Source organism: Bubalus bubalis, chromosome 4, assembly GCF_019923935.1.
Source record: "Bubalus bubalis isolate 160015118507 breed Murrah chromosome 4, NDDB_SH_1, whole genome shotgun sequence".
NCBI lineage: Eukaryota > Metazoa > Chordata > Mammalia > Artiodactyla > Bovidae > Bubalus > Bubalus bubalis.
In genome coordinates, this window is record NC_059160.1 from 95,277,264 (window position 1) to 95,294,672 (window position 17,409).

General features: G+C 38.9%; 1 protein-coding gene across 5 annotated transcripts in view; it reads right to left on the reverse strand.

Annotated features, from left to right (window-relative positions):
* VEZT (vezatin, adherens junctions transmembrane protein) overlaps positions 1-17,409 on the reverse strand; it is a 71,271-nt gene that overhangs the window by 2,875 nt on the left and 50,987 nt on the right. For all 5 annotated transcript variants that reach the window (XM_025284322.3, XM_025284321.3, XM_025284325.3 and 2 more), the window contains 4 exons: positions 12,178-12,509; positions 9,686-9,879; positions 6,359-6,459; positions 1,489-1,696 (listed from right to left, as the gene is read on the reverse strand). In XM_025284322.3, the coding sequence (XP_025140107.3) occupies positions 1,489-1,696; positions 6,359-6,459; positions 9,686-9,879; positions 12,178-12,509 (835 nt within the window). The remainder of the gene's footprint in view (positions 1-1,488; positions 1,697-6,358; positions 6,460-9,685; positions 9,880-12,177; positions 12,510-17,409) is intronic.

Below are 17,409 nucleotides of genomic sequence, written 5' to 3' on the forward strand. Positions count from 1 at the left end.
TGGAACAGTAAGAGAGGGACTCATGGAGGAGAGACTGGTGGAGAGGACAGGATGCCTGTGAAAGGGATCACCACGAATACTTTTCATTAATAAAAACAGCCAGCTTGCAGAACCATTGTCTAATTAGATATAAGTAGAGGAAGATATCTATATGGGGGACTCATGATGGAGGCTTGAAACCAGGAATAGGAGTTAAAAACTGTAGGTTTTTAAGACAGAGAGCTATTATCTATGTGCTGTTTGAGAAAAATCAAATTAGTTTTCAAGGATAGACAGAAGCAAACCTAAAGGCTTAGAAGCTATCTTTAAGAACAGCTTAGAAGAAAAAGGTATTGAAAATGCAAGTCAGCTAAGAGGCTATTATAATATATAAGCATAAGTTTATAAGTGTGTGTTAGTAGCTCAGTCATGTCCGACTCTTTGCAACCCAATGGATGGTAGCCCGCTAGGCTCCTCTGTCCATGAAATGCTCCAGGCAAGAATACTGGAGTGGAGAGCCATTCCCCTTCTCTACTGGATCTTCCTGACCCAGGGATTGAATCCGGACGTCCTACATTGCAGGCAGATTCTTTACCATAAGAACCACCAGGGAAGCCCAACCTTACAAAGACCTGGGCTATAAAGGGGATCAATGGGAAGAAAGGAGGAGGACAAAATCAAGAAGTATACATCTGGACAAGGGAGGATGGGAGGGCCCCAGAGAAGAAAAGAGAATGATGAGGAACCTTCCAGAATAATCTATATACTTCTAGTGAAAAAGAGAAAGGGAAGAGAAGGCAGTTGATTTTGAGGCACCTCATATACTAAAATAGAAGGGAAGTCTCACTCTACCTGCTTAGAAATCCAGAGGAATTAATTCTTGAATTAGGAAATAGCTAGTTTGATGATACTGTTGAGTACTAAGCTTCCCCTCTCTTCCTCCCTGCCTTTTATGAAGTTCTAAAGAAAAGAAGGGTGGTTACATAAAGAAGTTCAAGGGTAATCTTAGGTATTACCAGTCATCCACTTTTGTACAAATCCAAATATGGAGACAGTGTGCACATATGCATCTCTGCCTTCCATCTTCTGCAGTGTTCAAATCAACTATTAAGTAACCTAGTGATATAGCTAAGGGCCTAGGGTTTAATTCATTGGTTTCAACAGTGAACAGTTATTAATTCTGCGTTATATTAAAAATTATCATTGAGAACAGGGTTTAGAATCTTTAACCCACTGAAACAAATTTAGTAGAAAAATAGAGTAACTGATGAAAAAGTCTGACTTCATATTCCCAATCTGATTATATAGTAACTCTTTTATTGATTAAATTGGATTATATAATGACTCTTCTAATGATCAAACTGACTTTGTGTCTAAAAGACAAAGTACTATACTTACTGGTGGATCCCTAAAATGAACACCATAACAATTCTATGGCTAAGATTTACAGTTTAAGAAAAAAGAATCCCTTACATTGAAATAAACTTTTACTCTGAAGTCAGTGCTTACCATGATCACTAAACAGAAGTTGCTTCCACTTCTGCCTTTCTGCCTCTGATGCTTTAAATCCCAGCACAGATTTCAGTTCTTGGAGCACCCTCTTGGATTCTTCATGTTCACGCTTCTGTCTCTCTCTGTCTTCTTGAGACAAGTAATAAAAATCATCCTTTCTGAAATCAGTGTCCATATCAATATCATCTACATAAGCTTCTAACTCCTGAAAATGAATGAAAGAAAGAAGACGGCACTTCAAGCAGACAGGTTTCTAGTAGCATTCACTGATTTGAACCTATCGAACTCCAAGATTAAAAAAAATAAGGACTCCTGGCACAGGTCACTGAAGCACAAGTTGGACATACAAAGCAAACACAGATAAACTGAAATCTTAACGAAACTTACTTGATACTAAAAAGAGTTGTGGATAAGAAAATTTAACAACTTCAGTCATTATTTTTCTACTCTGATACCATTCGATAGATCTAGTCAAGATTCAAGCTATTAGCTATGTCAAAATCAATCAAAATTAGCAGGGCTGTTGGTTTACGGAGGTAGTCAGGTATGTTAGCTTTCTTTGATAGACATTTGTATTTCTTTCTGACTCTTCAGGAAGTCTGAACACGATTGCTAGGATTAGGGAAAACCACATCTGATGGTTCTCCTTATCTCTAAGGTGAAGGGTAGGATCCTTATTACTCAGCTTCTGTTGCAGTTATGGTTAAGGAAAATTATTTGGGATCCTCTAATCACGGTGAATTTACCTCAGATGACCATTATATCTACTACTGTGGGCAGGAATTCCTTAGAAGAAATGGAGTAGCCATCATGGTCAACAAAAGAGTCCGAAATGTAGTACTTGGATGCAATCTAAAAAACGACAGAATGATCTCTGTTCGTTTCCAAGGCAAACCATTCAATATCACAGTAATCCAAGTCTATGCCCCAACCAGTAACACTGAAAAAGCTGAAGTTGAATGGTTCTATGAAGACCTATAAGACCTTTTAGAACTAACACCCAAAAAAGATGTCCTTATCATTATAGGGGACTGGAATGCAAAAGTAGGAAGTCAAGAAACACCTGGAGTAACAGGCAAATTTGGCCTTGGAATACGGAATGAAGCAGGGCAAAGGCTAATAGAGTTCTGCCAAGAGAACGCACTGGTATAGAAAACACCCTCTTCCAACAACACAAGAGAAGACTCTACTCATGGACATCACCAGATGGTCAATAAAAATCAGAATGATTATATTCTTTGCAGCCAAAGATGGAGAAGCTCTATACAATCAGCAAAAACAAGACCGGGAGCAGACTGTGGCTCAGATCATGAACTCCTTATTGCCAAATTCAGACTTAAATTGAAGAAAGTAGGGAAAACGACAAGACCATTCAGGTATGACCTAAATCAAATCCCTTATGATTATACAGTGGAAGTGAGAAATAGATTTAAGGGACTAGATCTGATACATAGAGTGCCTGATGAACTATGGACAGAGGTTTGTGGCATTGTAGAGGAGACAGGGAGCAAAACCATCCCCATGGAAAAGAAATGCAAAAAAGCAAAATGGTTGTCTGGGGAGGCCTTACAAATAGTTGTGAAAAGAAGAGAAGCAAAAAGCAAAGGAGAAAAGGAAAGATATAACCATCTGAATGCAGAGTTCCGAAGAATAGCAAGGGGAGATAAGAAAGCCTTCCTCAGCAATCAATGCAAAGAAATAGAGGAAAACAACAGAATGGGAAAGACTAGCGATCTCTTCAAGAAAATTAGAGAGTCCAAGGGAACATTTCATGCAAAGATGGGCTCAATAAAAGACAGAAATGGGATGGACCTAACAGAAGCAGAAGATATTAAGAAGAGGTGGCAAGAATACACAGAAGAACTGTACAAAAAAGATTTTCATGACCAAGATAATCACGGTGTGATCCCTTACCTAGAGCCAGACATCCTGGAATGTGGAGTCAAGTGGGACTTAGGAAGCATCACTATGAACAAAGCTAGTGGAGGTGATGGAATTCCAGTTGAGCTATTTCAAATCCTGGAAGATGATGCTGTGAAAGTGCTTCTCTTTTTTAATTTTTTATGCACTCAATATGCCAGCAAATTTGGAAAACTCAGCAGTGGCCACAGGATTGGAAAAGGTCAGTTTTCATTCCAATCCCAAAGAAAGGCAATGCCAAAGAATGCTCAAACTACTGCACAATTGCACTCATCCACATGCTAGTAAAGTAATGCTCAAAATTCTCCAAGCCAGGCTTCAGCAATACGTGAACCGTGAACTTCCAGATGTTCAATCTGGTTTTAGAAAAGGCAGAGGAACCAGAGATCAAATTGCCAACATCTGCTGGAACATCGAAAAAGCAAGAGAGTTCCAGAAAAACATCTATTTCTGCTTTATTGACTTTGCCAAAGCCTTTGACTGTGTGGATCACAACAAACCGTGGAAAATTCTGAAAGAGATGGGAATACCAGACCACCTGACCTGCCTCTTGAGAAACCTATATCCAGGTCAGGAAGCAACAGTTAGAACTGGACATGGAACAACAGACTGGTTCCAAATAGGAAAAGGAGTACGTCAAGGCTGTATATTGTCACCTTGCTTATTTAACTTATATGCAGAGTACATCATGAGAAATGCTGGGTTGGAAGAAGCACAAGCTGGAATCAAGATTGCCGGGAGAAACATCAATAACCTCAGATATGCAGATGACATCACCCTTATGGCAGAAAGTGAAGAGGAACTAAAAAGCCTCTTGATGAAAGTGAAAGAGGAGAGAGAAAACATTGGAAAGTGAAAAAGCTCAACATTCAGAAAACGAAGATCATGGCATCCGGTCCCATCACTTCATGGGAAATAGATGGGGAAACAGTGGAAACAGTGTCAGACTTTATTTTTTTGGGCTCCAAAATCACTGCAGATGGTGACTGCAGCCATGAAATTAAAAGACACTTACTCTTTGGAAAGTTATGAGCAACCTAGATAGCATATTCAAAAGCAGAGACATTACTTTGCCAACAAAGGTCTGTCTAGTCAAGGCTATGGTTTTTCCAGTGGTCATGTATGGATGTGAAAGTTGGACTGTGAAGAAAGCTGAGTGCTGAAGAATTGATGCTTTTGAACTGTGGTGTTGGAGAAGACTCTTGGACTGCAAGGAGATCCAACCAGTCCATTCTAAAGGAGATCAGCCCTGGGATTTCTTTGGAGGGAATGATGCTGAAGCTGAAACTCCAGTACTTTGGCCACCTCATGCGAAGAGTTGACTCATTGGAAAAGACCCTGATGCTGGGAGGGATTGGGGACAGAAGGAGAAGGGGATGGCAGAGGATGAGATGGCTGGATGGCATTACTGACTCGATGGGCGTGAGTCTGGGTGAACTCTGGGAGTTGGTGATGGACAGGGAGGCCTGGTGTGCTGCAAATCATGGGGTCGCAAAGAGTCGGACACGACTGAGCAACTGAACTGAAATCAGGTGTAACGATGTCAGATCTGATTCAGAAGTTTGTGATAAAAGAACAAGGATTTTAAGGAAACTATTCTGGCAAGGATGGTGGCAGACAAAATTTCTAGAGGTAGAGGTTCTGAATATAGTTTTCATTATTTACATGATGCAACAAGTGGCAATGCCTACACCCCGTGACTCAGCAGTGACGCCCCCAATGGAACAGGGCTTTTGAGTGACTTTGGCTGTGTACCCCAGCCTGCTTTAAGCTCATCATCTGGCCCTCTGAAATATTCTGTCAGCTAGCTAACAGTTTTAAGTAAATTTCTTTGTTAAAGTAAGTAGGGTTGGTCTCCCTTTGCAATTAAGAATATTGAATAGGCAAAATGACGAAGAAAAAGAAGTCTTCTTCTTCAGAAGAAAAGTCTTCTTCAGAATAAGCAATCTGTTGTCAATATCTAACTTAATCATCTAAAAAGTATTTTTAAAAGTGAGGTTTAACATACATCCTGCTGATCCGCACTTTTGGGCTTCCCTGGTGGCTCAGATGGTAAAGAATATACCTGTAATGCAAGAGACCCAGGTTCAATCTCTGGGTTGGGAAGACCTCCTGGAGAAGAGAATTCCATGGACAGAAGACCCTGGCAGGCTACAGTCCATGGGGTCACAAAGAGTCAGACACAACCAAGCATCTTTCACATAACTTGCATAGATACATTCAAATGCACAAATCTTAAGTGTAAAGGATTTTTACAGATGTACACATACTGGGAACCACCACTCTGATCAAGATAAAAACATTTCCAGCATCCCAGAAGGTACCTTTACCAATGTACTAATTTTTTTTTTTCCAATGTACTAATTTTTAATGTGTTTCATCACTTTCGAGTATTTAAGAGATGGACAATTAGATATAAACAGGAAAATCTTCTGGTAGATTCAATGGATTGAAATTCAAGACACTAAGAACTAATGATATGATATAAATTCAATACACTGTGTTGTAATTTTTGAAGATTAGAAATATAAATTAAACAACTGTTCACAATTACTCAACAACTGTTCTGTGCTAAGTCGCTTCAGTTGTGTCAGACTTTTTGCGACCCTATGGACTGTAGCCTGCCAGGCTCCTCTGTCCATGGGATTTTCCAGGCAAGAATACTGGAGTTGGTTGCCATTTCCTTCTCAGGGGATCTTCCTGACCTAGGGATTGAACCTGTTGTCTCTTACATCTCCAGAATTTGCAGGCAGGTTCTTTACCACTAGCGCCACCTGAGAAGCCCTCAAAATGGTGTGCCATGCCCTCCTTCAGGGGATCTTCCCAAATTGGGATCGAACCCTGGAAAATTTTAATTCAACAATTATCCATGTCAGTTACAGAGAAAGGGAGGTAAGGTTTGTACATTAAACTCTTTAGAGGGAAAAAAAGCCGTTTTCACCCTCACCTGCTCCTCAGGGATTGGATCTTTGTCTGCGATGTGTAGAGGAGTCTGCACCACAGGGGCCACGGTGCAGCGTGGGCTCTCACACGCCATTTCAGGGCACCCTTAAAAAGGAACACGGAAATGAGCCGCTATCTACTAAAGTTAATAAAGAGTAACATCTACAGATTTATAATTTAAATAAACTCTTGGAGAAGAAAACCTGTTTTCTCTCTTCCTTTTTCACCTTACCATAGTACTTGGCACACAGGAGGTACTCTAAATACTTCAACAATCAACTTTACTCATGGCATAGAAACAGACTCAAGACAGACTATCGTCACTCTTCGCTACGAAAAACAAACTTCAATTCTGCACTTTACTTATACCATTTTCATTCTCAGGAGAAATTAGGATTGGAAATGAGTTTCATAAGTAAAAGATTGAAAAGATCATCTCAGGTGAGCTTAACTTCGATTAATTATTAAAAGACAGTGTTTGACTTCCAATCTCCGGGTTATTTAGCTTCATATTCAGCTCTCTTTTATCATTATCTGTCTACTTTAAAGAAGTAGGGGTTAAGCCTCTAGATTTTTAGCTTTCAGAGTTGGGAGAGACTCTTGGCTAGCATGGGCTGGTATGGTCAGAGCAATCTAGGCCAGCGGGGGAGAACTCTCAGTGGGTATCATCAGCAAAAATGTGCCTTAGCCCACAGTGTCACGTAACTAGTTTCATACAAAAGACTGAGTAAGTAAATATATTGAAACTGATGACAGTCAAGCTTCTCATTATCACAAAAGGGAAGAACAAACACAGAGGAGGGGGAGGCCAGAATAAACTATGTGCTCCTGAAACTGCATTGGAGGTACTGGTATGAAGGTGTATATAACATATATGGACAGACAGAGAGATCTACAAACAGAGATAGATGTGTGTGTACATGCATATGAGTTGTGTGTGTGCTCAGTGTGTCCAGCTCTTTTGTGACCCGAGGGACTGTAGCCTGTACAAGTATATGTGCAGATGTATTCCATAGTTCTGTACACGGATAAGTGGTAAGAGCAGTAATATCCCAGTGGCCATGAGCATCCCTAGCACTTCAGATCTTGGTTTCTAAAGGTCATTTTCTATTAAAAAGAATGAGGCTCTGTGGAGACAAGGCAGATGTTAGGGCTGGAGGCAAGGAAAGTATGAGACAAAGTCAACAAGTGCTCAAAGAATGATGGTGATAGGAACCACCTTGAATGGGCTCCCTCTGGTTGAACTATGGACAACCTGACCAACAATATACAATAAAAGTAACTAATTATGATCTATTGAATAAAATAAGAACCCATACTAATATAAATGTGTAAATAAGTAGAAAGGGGGATGCTTAACCTTAAAATAGTGTCAACTAGTAAGTGTAGGTAGAAAACGGAATTAGAAAATTACCATCTGGCAACCACCACAGCAATATCCAGCTGAAGCAAGAACTATCAATGGATGCTAAAAGTAATGGGTGAAAACATTTTAAGCTAATATATTCACTTTTTGATACACAATTTTATGAATTTAGATAAATTACAGTCATGTAATCACCATTACCACTGATCACGATACAGAAGTCTTATCACCTCAAAACATCTACTTAATGCTGCCTCTTTATGCCCTATTCCTCCCTCCATATCCAACTCCTAGTAATCACTGATATGTTTCTTATTCCTGTTAAACTTTATCATTTTGTGGCTGTCCTATAAGTGGAATCACACAGTATGCAGTGATTTGAGCCTAACTTCTGCTGATTAGCATAGTGCATCTTCCATCTTACTGACAGAGCAGTAGTAGTTCATTTCTTTTTTATTTCTGAGTAGTAGTCCACTGTATGGATGGATGAAACGATTTATGTATTCGTCAGCTGAAGGACCTTGGGTTGTTTCCTGATTCTGTTGGTATACTGTGGGTTTGCAGAGAATGTCTGATTTTTAAAAATATGAACAGAAGTACTTAGGGGCAATGGGATTTCATGTCTGTTTCTTAACTCAAATGGTTTAGAATAATACCACCAAAAGAATTTATAGACAATACACACACAAATGTGGTAGAATGTAAAAAAGTGGGAAATCTGGAATTAAGGGGTACTTAAAATTATTCTTGTGATATTCCTATACTTTTAAAATACTTAAAATAAAAAGATATAGCTAACTAAAGCTATTTCCTAAGAAATTTAAACCAACAATTTTATTTCAAGTTGTGTATCCAAGGCTACGATGGGCATTTTAGTGAGAAAAGTTTCTGAATACTTGTATCTTAGTTCATATCATTACCACCTATGAGCAAATCAAGAAATGGCTTATCACCTGCCCAATGATTTGAGACTGTTTTAACAATCATGTTCAAGTGACTAAGATTTAATATCTTACAGTATGCTGAGGGAGGCATGAATGGGATGCATCTTCTAACACCCAGTGGGCTCCTAAGTGTTTCTATTTATAAAAAATACATCCGAAAGCTCTAGTTAAGTCATCTAAAAAAGTTTAATATGCATAAATATTTGCACATATTAAAAACCCTTGGCAAATCTAACTTTTGGAGAAAGAATTATTCATCATTTACATTTGAGGAAATGTACTGACAGTGTATCAGTAATTAGCTTGTTTACATTTCCTGTGAAAAATGCTAATACTTTTACTATCTAAGGACTTGTTCAGTTTGCTCAAGACAGTAAACAAAGTATTACAGACCTAGCTATAAACAAAACAATGACTTAACAGGGTGATAAAGCATTACTCACCTTTGGCAATAATACAATTTTTTATTTTATTTTGTTGTTTTCTGTCAAACATCAATATGATCAGCCATAGGTGTACATATGTCTCCTCCCTTTTAACATCATAATTAAGGTCCAAGGGATAAACATATTATTGACTTACAGCACAAGTTTAAAGATTAATATGCCAAACATTTACAATTAAATTAGTGAAGTTAATGATGTATTTTATCTTAAAAGTAAATTCAATTTCTGGTCTCTGACTATCAAAACTCATTATTACCCTAACTGGAAAAGAGTTTCTAGAATTTCTAATAATGGAATAATACTATTAAAATCTATTTTTTAATTAAAATTTTAAAAAAGGAAGTATATGATTCAGGGAAACTTCAAATTATATTCATTTTTTATTTACAAAAATAAGAGCCCACACTTTATATTCAATGTCAATTTGCACATATAAGTTCATTTTTTTTTTTTAGACAACTAAGAGATTGTATCAAGTCAGTTTTATCATGCAGACAAGAAGTAAACCTGATAAAGTCCTACTAGGGAATAAGTATGTCTGGTAAGTGTATGCAAAAGTACTCTCTCACAGGTACCTTTTTTATCTGTATTTCTTCGTAGCAATTTGTCCACTTGAGAAATGGCCTCTTCCCAGCAATTGTTGCTTGCTTGAACATGGGGCTGAATTAACTTTAATTTCTGTTCTAGGATTTGATAAGCTTCTGACACTAGTTCTTGTGTTTCTTTAGTACAGACAAGCTTTTCAAGTTCATCCTCAAGAATTATTACCCTGAGTAATAAAGAAAAACAAAAACAGATTTCTAAACTATGAAACGAAATGTATAATTCACAAAGTTTATTTTAAAAAAAAGTCTGTAAGATGAAAAAAAGTTCTGAATGTGGAAGGTGGTGATGGTTGCACAATAATACATATGTACTTAATGACACTTACCTGTAGCTTAAAAATGGTTAAGTGCTAAATTTTACATTATACGCATTTACCAGTTTTAAAAACAGTTTATAAAGAGTATCATATATTTCTTCAACAAATATTTCTTGCATATATACCAGGCATTTTTACAAACTAAAAAGATAAGTTAAACCTACTTCCTACTTAATAAGAAACTTAAACCACATCAGAAAAGTCATACATATATAATATAAAAAAAATTAAAAATAACATTTTATTTCCAATTTAAAGATGAGAAATTAGTTCTAGAGAGTTGAAGAAACTTGCCCAGGTCATATAGCTGGTAAATTGTAAAGCTGGGTTACATCCAGGCACAAAATGACAGAGAGAAAGAAGGGATTAAAAGAATTCAGAAGAGGTGCAAGTTACTATGATAAGGAAGAGGTACTTCTGAGGTAGCACTGAAGGATGGATAAAACCTGAGCATGTACAGAAGATGAAGGTCATTCTAGATGGTAATGGGAAATAGCCTTTATACAGTTTGGCTGGACTGAGGTAAAGGAATGAGAAATAAAGAGAGAGCAGACAGTCAGTTTATGCCAAGCCCTTTCTGCAGAATGTTTTATACAGACTTCAGTCTAAGCTGCTACACTCACTCCAAATCCAGGGAAATTTTTCAGGTAAGTAAGAAAGCAAATATAAGGCTCAGAAACATTCCTCTGGCAGCAGGCACTCTACAGACCAGGAGAACACTTACAGAGTTAATGTTCTCCTGCAGGCAAGTGAGAGTGGGAACGGCAAGTGGGACAAGCAAGGGGGAGGAATGAAACACAGAATTATTTTTTAGGTAACACTTTTCAAAGCTGTGTGTGGCAGTGCTAAAGAGCAAATCAGATAAGATGCTCTGTGACCAGACTGCTCTCTAGTGAAGTATTTTGAAGGGTGATTACAGTAGCGTACATAAAATCTTTCATTTTTTAACAGGAAACATACCTCCCATGTATTTTCCATAATCCCTGGCCAAGGTACACAGCCCTTCTTTGTCATTTTCATGTCCATCTAGTGTAGCACTCTTTCTTCCCAAACCATCTTCCTCATGCTAATGCATTTTATTACACCCTGTACATTTCTGATTCCATTGCCAAACATTAATTCTTGATAGACCCTGGTTTGCCTAACACAACCTTTCCATCCACTGAAATCTTGTTTTCCTCTCATGATGATCCACCTTTTGCCACCCACTCAAATGGACAGCCTTATCTCCCACATTCCCAGTGGGAAACAGCTTTCTTAGAACAGCAGCAACAGACCAATGGAACATCACCACCTCATAGTGTCTTAATTGTTCCCTATGCCTCAACCTTTACATGAGTATTATATACCTATCTCAGACCTTGAATTGATGGTTAAGAACTTACCTTTTTAAAATGTCTTTCTGACCTTAATTTCCTATCTGTGTATATCACATCCTTCTTCACTCTGGTAAATGAGCCTTTTGATTTTACTGAGATTTCAAGTCCTTCTGATGCATTTTTTTATCTTTGAAAATCAACTGCTGCCCTCCCCCTTCCACATCTTGCTTGGTATCCAGGGTCAAATACATCACCTACAATCTTCTCAACTCATTAAATTCCTCTGACCTTCCCCTGATTACAACACAACATGAACCAACTCATTCATTTGATCCAGTCCTATACTATGAGTATCTGTTATAGAAAAATTTCACTGAAATGACTGGACACTGCATTTTACTAAGGTGGAGTACTAACAATACCATGTGAAGTAGAAGATCAACAAATATAAACTATGGATCCTACATTTTACTATCCAATTGGGGCCAAAAAACTTGTTCTATGCTATAGAAAAATGTCCAAACCTCTTATTCAGAAAAATAGCAATATAATGCTCTTCAACTACATATAATAATACTTCTCGGCTTTTGTCCTATCTTTCTAGGTTTTCTGTTGAAATAAAAAAAGTAAAAACTATAAATGAATCCCCCCAACTACAGTACTAACAAATCAGTTTGTTACATTTGTAGGTTGAAACCATCCTTTAGGCTCCGTGTCTCGACTTTGTTGCTTCTTTTCAGCTAGGACACAAGCCAACAACCACAATGGCAGGAGAATGAAGCCTGCTAATCACGGGGATGTTTCCTTACGTGGCTTCTAAACTTACTCATTCAGTAATGCTTTCAGATGCAGCTGCAAGCTGCGTACTGCCGTGTGAACATTACTCAGTTCTCTTGACTTCTGCTGAGTTCTGGAGAAACACTGGGGTACCGACTGGTGCTGAGTTTCAAAGTACCGGTAGAACTCATAGCTGCGCTTAAGCTCTTCCAAACAGGCAGAATGAGCATGAGGTAGACCTTGAGTCACATCAGATAAGATACAATGAGGCAAAAGTGCTGGAGTAAGTAAGGGCCCAGGAGGTGAATTTGTTGTAGAAAGTAACAGGGCTAGCCGCCTAAAGAACTCTGAACTCTGTGCCACCCAGAGCTGAAACAGAACCTAAAAAGAAAAAAAGAACAAGATCAGTAAAAAAATACTGGCCAATATTCAAAACAAACTACAAATTTATTTATCTTAATTTCTGGATTAAACTTTTCAATTTATCCTAAGTAATGAATATAGCTGAGCTTGAACTAACTCTAAGAGTAGCGAAGAATGCATGCCTACATGCTAAGTTGCTTTAGTCATGTCCAACTCCTTGTGATTCTATGGACCATAGCTCACCAGGCTTCTCTGTCCAAGGGATTGATTCTCCAGGCAAGAATACTGGAGTGGTTTGCCATGCCCTTCTCCAAGGGATCTTCCAGACCAAGGGATCAAACCCACAACTCCTTCAGCTCCTGCACTGGAAGCGGTTCTTTACCACTAGCGAGACCTGGGAAGCCCATGTTACATCAAATTATGTAGTCATAGCACATACAAACTTCTGATCCTATAGCAGCTTATACCAGTTTAGCAGACGGTGATTGCAGCCATGAAATTAAAAGATGCTTACTCCTTGGAAGGAAAGTTATGACCAACCTAGATAGAATATTGAAAAGCAGAGACATTACTTTGTCAACAAAGGTCCGTCTAGTCAAGGCTATGGTTTTTCCAGTGGTCATGTATGGATGTGAGAGTTGGACTGTGAAGAAAGCTGAGCGCCGAAGAATTGATGCTTTTGAACTGTGGTGTTGGAGAAGACTCTTGAGAGTCCCTCGGACCGTAAGGAGATCCAACCAGTCCATCCTAAGGGAGATCAGTCCTGAATATTCATTGGAAGGACTGATGTTGAAGCTGAAACTCCAATACTTTGGCAACCTGATGCGAAGAGCTGATTCATTTGAAAAGACCCTGATGCTGGGAGGGATTGGGGGCAGGAGGAGAAGGGGACGACAGAGGATGAGATGGTTGGATGGCATCACCAACTCAATGGACGTGGGTTTGGGTAAACTCTGGGAGTTGATGATGGACAGGGAGGCCTGGCATGCTGCGGTTCATGGGGTCGCAAAGAGTTGGACACAACTGAGCGACTGAACGGACTGACTGACTGTCCTAAAAGAGAAATGCTGATGGAATAAGACATACCTAATTAGAAATGAATGTTCTTTGATGAATTATTTTTTTTTAAACTGTATACAAAGGAGAAATGGAGAGAGCAGGAATGATGGATCTATGTAAGTCCAAAGAAATAAGTCACTGATGGATCCAGAGTTTGGGGTTCAAAATTATACCAATATTTTGGCCTAGGAAATAGCTAAGAAATAACATAAAAATCAGTTCCAGAGTGATCATACTCAGGAATGTCTGGCATGAGAAACTACAACAACCATTCTTGAAAGACACACCTTGATCCCAGCAGCAAAGGATTCCTAGAAATTGTCCTGTTCAAGAGGACAATATCAAACATACAAATACAATCTAGTATGAAAAGGAGTTAGCAGATAACAGAGAGGATTCAACCACTTTGGATAATTTAGATTCTAGTTTTTTATAAATATGAAAATGGACATTATTTAAACTGGTATATTAAATGAATTTTAAAATTACGCAAATAATGAATAAAGATAATTTAATGTAAACCTATTCTACTATTAACATTTTTTTAAAATAAGCAAGGCCAAAATTCCAAATCACTAAAGATACACCAAGAATTCTTAAATATAAATACAAGCTATTGCAGAAGTCTTACTTAACCATTAAATTTCTTCACTAAAATAATTTTCCTGGATATTCTCTGGTGGTCCCGTGGCTGTCTTTGTGCTTTTACTGCTGTGGCCAGGCTCAATCCCTGGTTGGGAAACTAAGATTCCACAAGTTGTGCAGTGTGGCCCCCACAAAATTTTTCTTTATCCCTTTATTTGTTCATTCATCAAGTGTTTTTTGAGCATCAATGATGTGCCAAGCAGTATTATAGGTGCTAATAATACAGCAGAGAACAAAGGTGAAAAATATCCCTGCCCTGATGGAGCTTATGTTCACGTAGTTGGGCAATAGATATTAACAAGTAAAAGATAAGTTTCTTGGCTGACAGGGTATGGGGAGAATATAGCAGAGAAGGGGAACAGCAAATGTGTGATTGTGTGTGTATATGTGAGAGGAAGAGGAAGGAGAGAATAGCAGAGGGATACACTAAGCAAGGGGGAGAGTATGTAATTGGATTTTTAAGAGAAACAGGGAGCTACTGAAGGTTTCTAAGCATTAGAGTAATATGATTCGAGTTAAGCTTTAACAAGATCATTCTGGCTGCTGATAGATAATAGGGAGGTAAGCAGAAGACAGGTTACTGCAGTAATGCAGGTGGGAGTTAACAAGGTACCTTGCATATAATGGTGAGTGGTAACAGGTAGTTCAGTTCAGTTGCGCAGTTGTGTCCGACTCTTTGGAACCCCATGGACTGAAGGCTTCCGTGTCCATCACCAACTCCCGGAGATTACTCAAACTCATGTCCAAGAGTTGGTGATGCCATCCAACCATCTCATCCTCTGTCATCCCCTTCTCCTCCTGCCCCCAATCCCTCCCAGCATCAGGGTCTTTTCAAATGAGTGAGTTCTTCACATCAAGTGGCCAAAGTATTGGAGTTTCAGCTTCAGCATCAGTCCTTCCAATGAGTATTCAGGACTGATTTCCTTTAGGATGGACTGGTTGGATCTCCTTGCTGTCCAAGGGACTCTCAAAGAGTCTTTTCCAATGCCACAGTCCAAAAGTATCAACTGTTCAGTGCTCAGCTTTCTTTATAGTCCAACTCTCATATCCATACATGACTACTGGAAAAACCTGAGGTTTGACTAGACGGACCTTTGTTGACAAAGTAATGCCTCTGCTTTTTAACACGCTGGTCATAACTTTTCTTCCATGGAGTAAGCGTCTTTTAATTTCATGGCTGAAGCCACCATCTGCAGTGACTTTGGAGCCCCCCAAAACAAAGTCTGTCACTGTTTCCACTGTTTCCCCATCTATTTGCCATGAAGTGATGGGACCAGATGCCATGATCTTCGTTTTCTGAATGCTGAGTTTTAAGCCAACTTTTTCACTCTCCTCTTACAGGCTCTTTAGTTCTTCTTTGCTTTCTGCCACAAGGGTGGTGTCATCTGCATATCTGTGGTTATTGATATTTCTCCTGGCAATCTTGATTCCAGCTTGTGCTTCCTCCAGCCCAGTGTTTCTCATGATGTACTCTGCATACAAGTTAAATATGCAGGGCAATAATATACACCCTTGATGTACCCCTTTCCTGATTTGGAACCAGTCTGTTGTTCCATGTCCAGTTCTAACTGTTGCTTCCTGACCTGCATACAGGTTTCTCAAGAGGCAGATCAGATGGTCTGGTATTCCCATCTCTTTCAGAATTTTCCTGTTTATTGTGATCCACACAGTCAAAGGCTTTGGCATAGTCAATAAAGCAGAAGTAGATGTTTTTCTGGAACTCTCTTGCTTTTTCGATGATCCACTGGATGTTGGCAATTTGATCTCTGGTTCCTCTGCCTTTTCTAAAACCAGCTTGACATTCTGGAACTTCACGGTTCAACTTCACGGTTAATGTACTGTTGAAGTCTGGCCTGGAGAATTTTGAGCATTACTTTACTAGCATGTGAGATGAGTGCAATTGTGCAATAGTTTGAGCATTCTTTGGCATTGCCTTTCTTTGGGACTGGAATGAAAACTGACCTTTTCCAGTCCTGTGGCCACTGCTGAGTTCTCCAATTTTCTGGCATATTGACTGTAGCATTTTTACAGCATCATCTTTTAGGATTTGAAATAGCTCAACTGGAATTCCATCACCTCCACTAGCTTTGTTTGTAGTGATGCTTCCTAAGGCCCACTTGACTTCTCATTCCAGGATGTCTGGCTCTAGGTGAATGATCACACCAGCATGATTATCTGGATTATGAAGATCTTTTCTGTGTAGTTCTTCTGTGTATTCTTGCCACCTCTTCTTAATATCCTCTGTTTCTGTGAGGTCCATACCATTTCTGTCTTTTATTGAGCCCATCTTTGCATGAAATGTTCCCTTGGTATCTCTAATTTTCTTGAAGACATCTCTAGTCTTTCCCATTCTATTGTTTTCCTCTATTTCCTTGCATTGATCACTGAGGAAGGCTTTCTTATCTCTCCTTGCTATTCTTTGGAACTCTGAATTCAAATGGATATCTTTCCTTTTCTCCTTTGCCTTTCCCTTCTCTTCTTTTCACAGCTATTTGTAAGGGCTTCTCCTGTTTGAGGAGGCCTTACAAATATGCCTTACAAATTTGCCGTTTTGCATTTTTTTTCCTTGAGCATGGTCTTGATCCCTGCCTCCTGTACGGTGTCACAAACCTCCGTCCACAGTTCTTCAGGCACCCTATCAGATGTAATCCCTTGAATCTACTTGTCATTTCCACTGTATAATCATAAGGGCTTGAATTAGGTCATACCTAAATGGAGTGGTTTTCCCTACTTTCTTCAATTTAAGCTTGAATTTGGCAATAAGAAGTTCATGATCTGAGCCACAGTCAGCTTCTGGTCTTGTTTTTGTGGACACTATAGAGCTTCTCCATCTTTGGCTGCAAAGAATATAATCAATCTGATTTCAGTATTAACCATCTGTTGATGTCCATGTGTAGAGTCTTCTCTTGTTTTGTTGGAAGAGGGTATTTGCTATGACCAGTGCGTTCTCTTGGCAAAACTTTATTAGCCTTTGCCCTACTTTATTCTTACTCCAAGGCCAAATATGCCTGTTACTCCAGGTGTTTATTGACTTCCTACTTTTGCATTCCAGTCCCCTATAATGAAAAGGACATCTTTTTTGGGTTTTAGTTCTATAAGATTTTGTAGGTCTTCATAGAACCGTTCTACTTCAGTAAGAGGTAAGCAGAGGGCACACTCTGGATACATACAGAATGGACAGAATCTCTTGACAGATGGTTTATGAGTAAAAGTG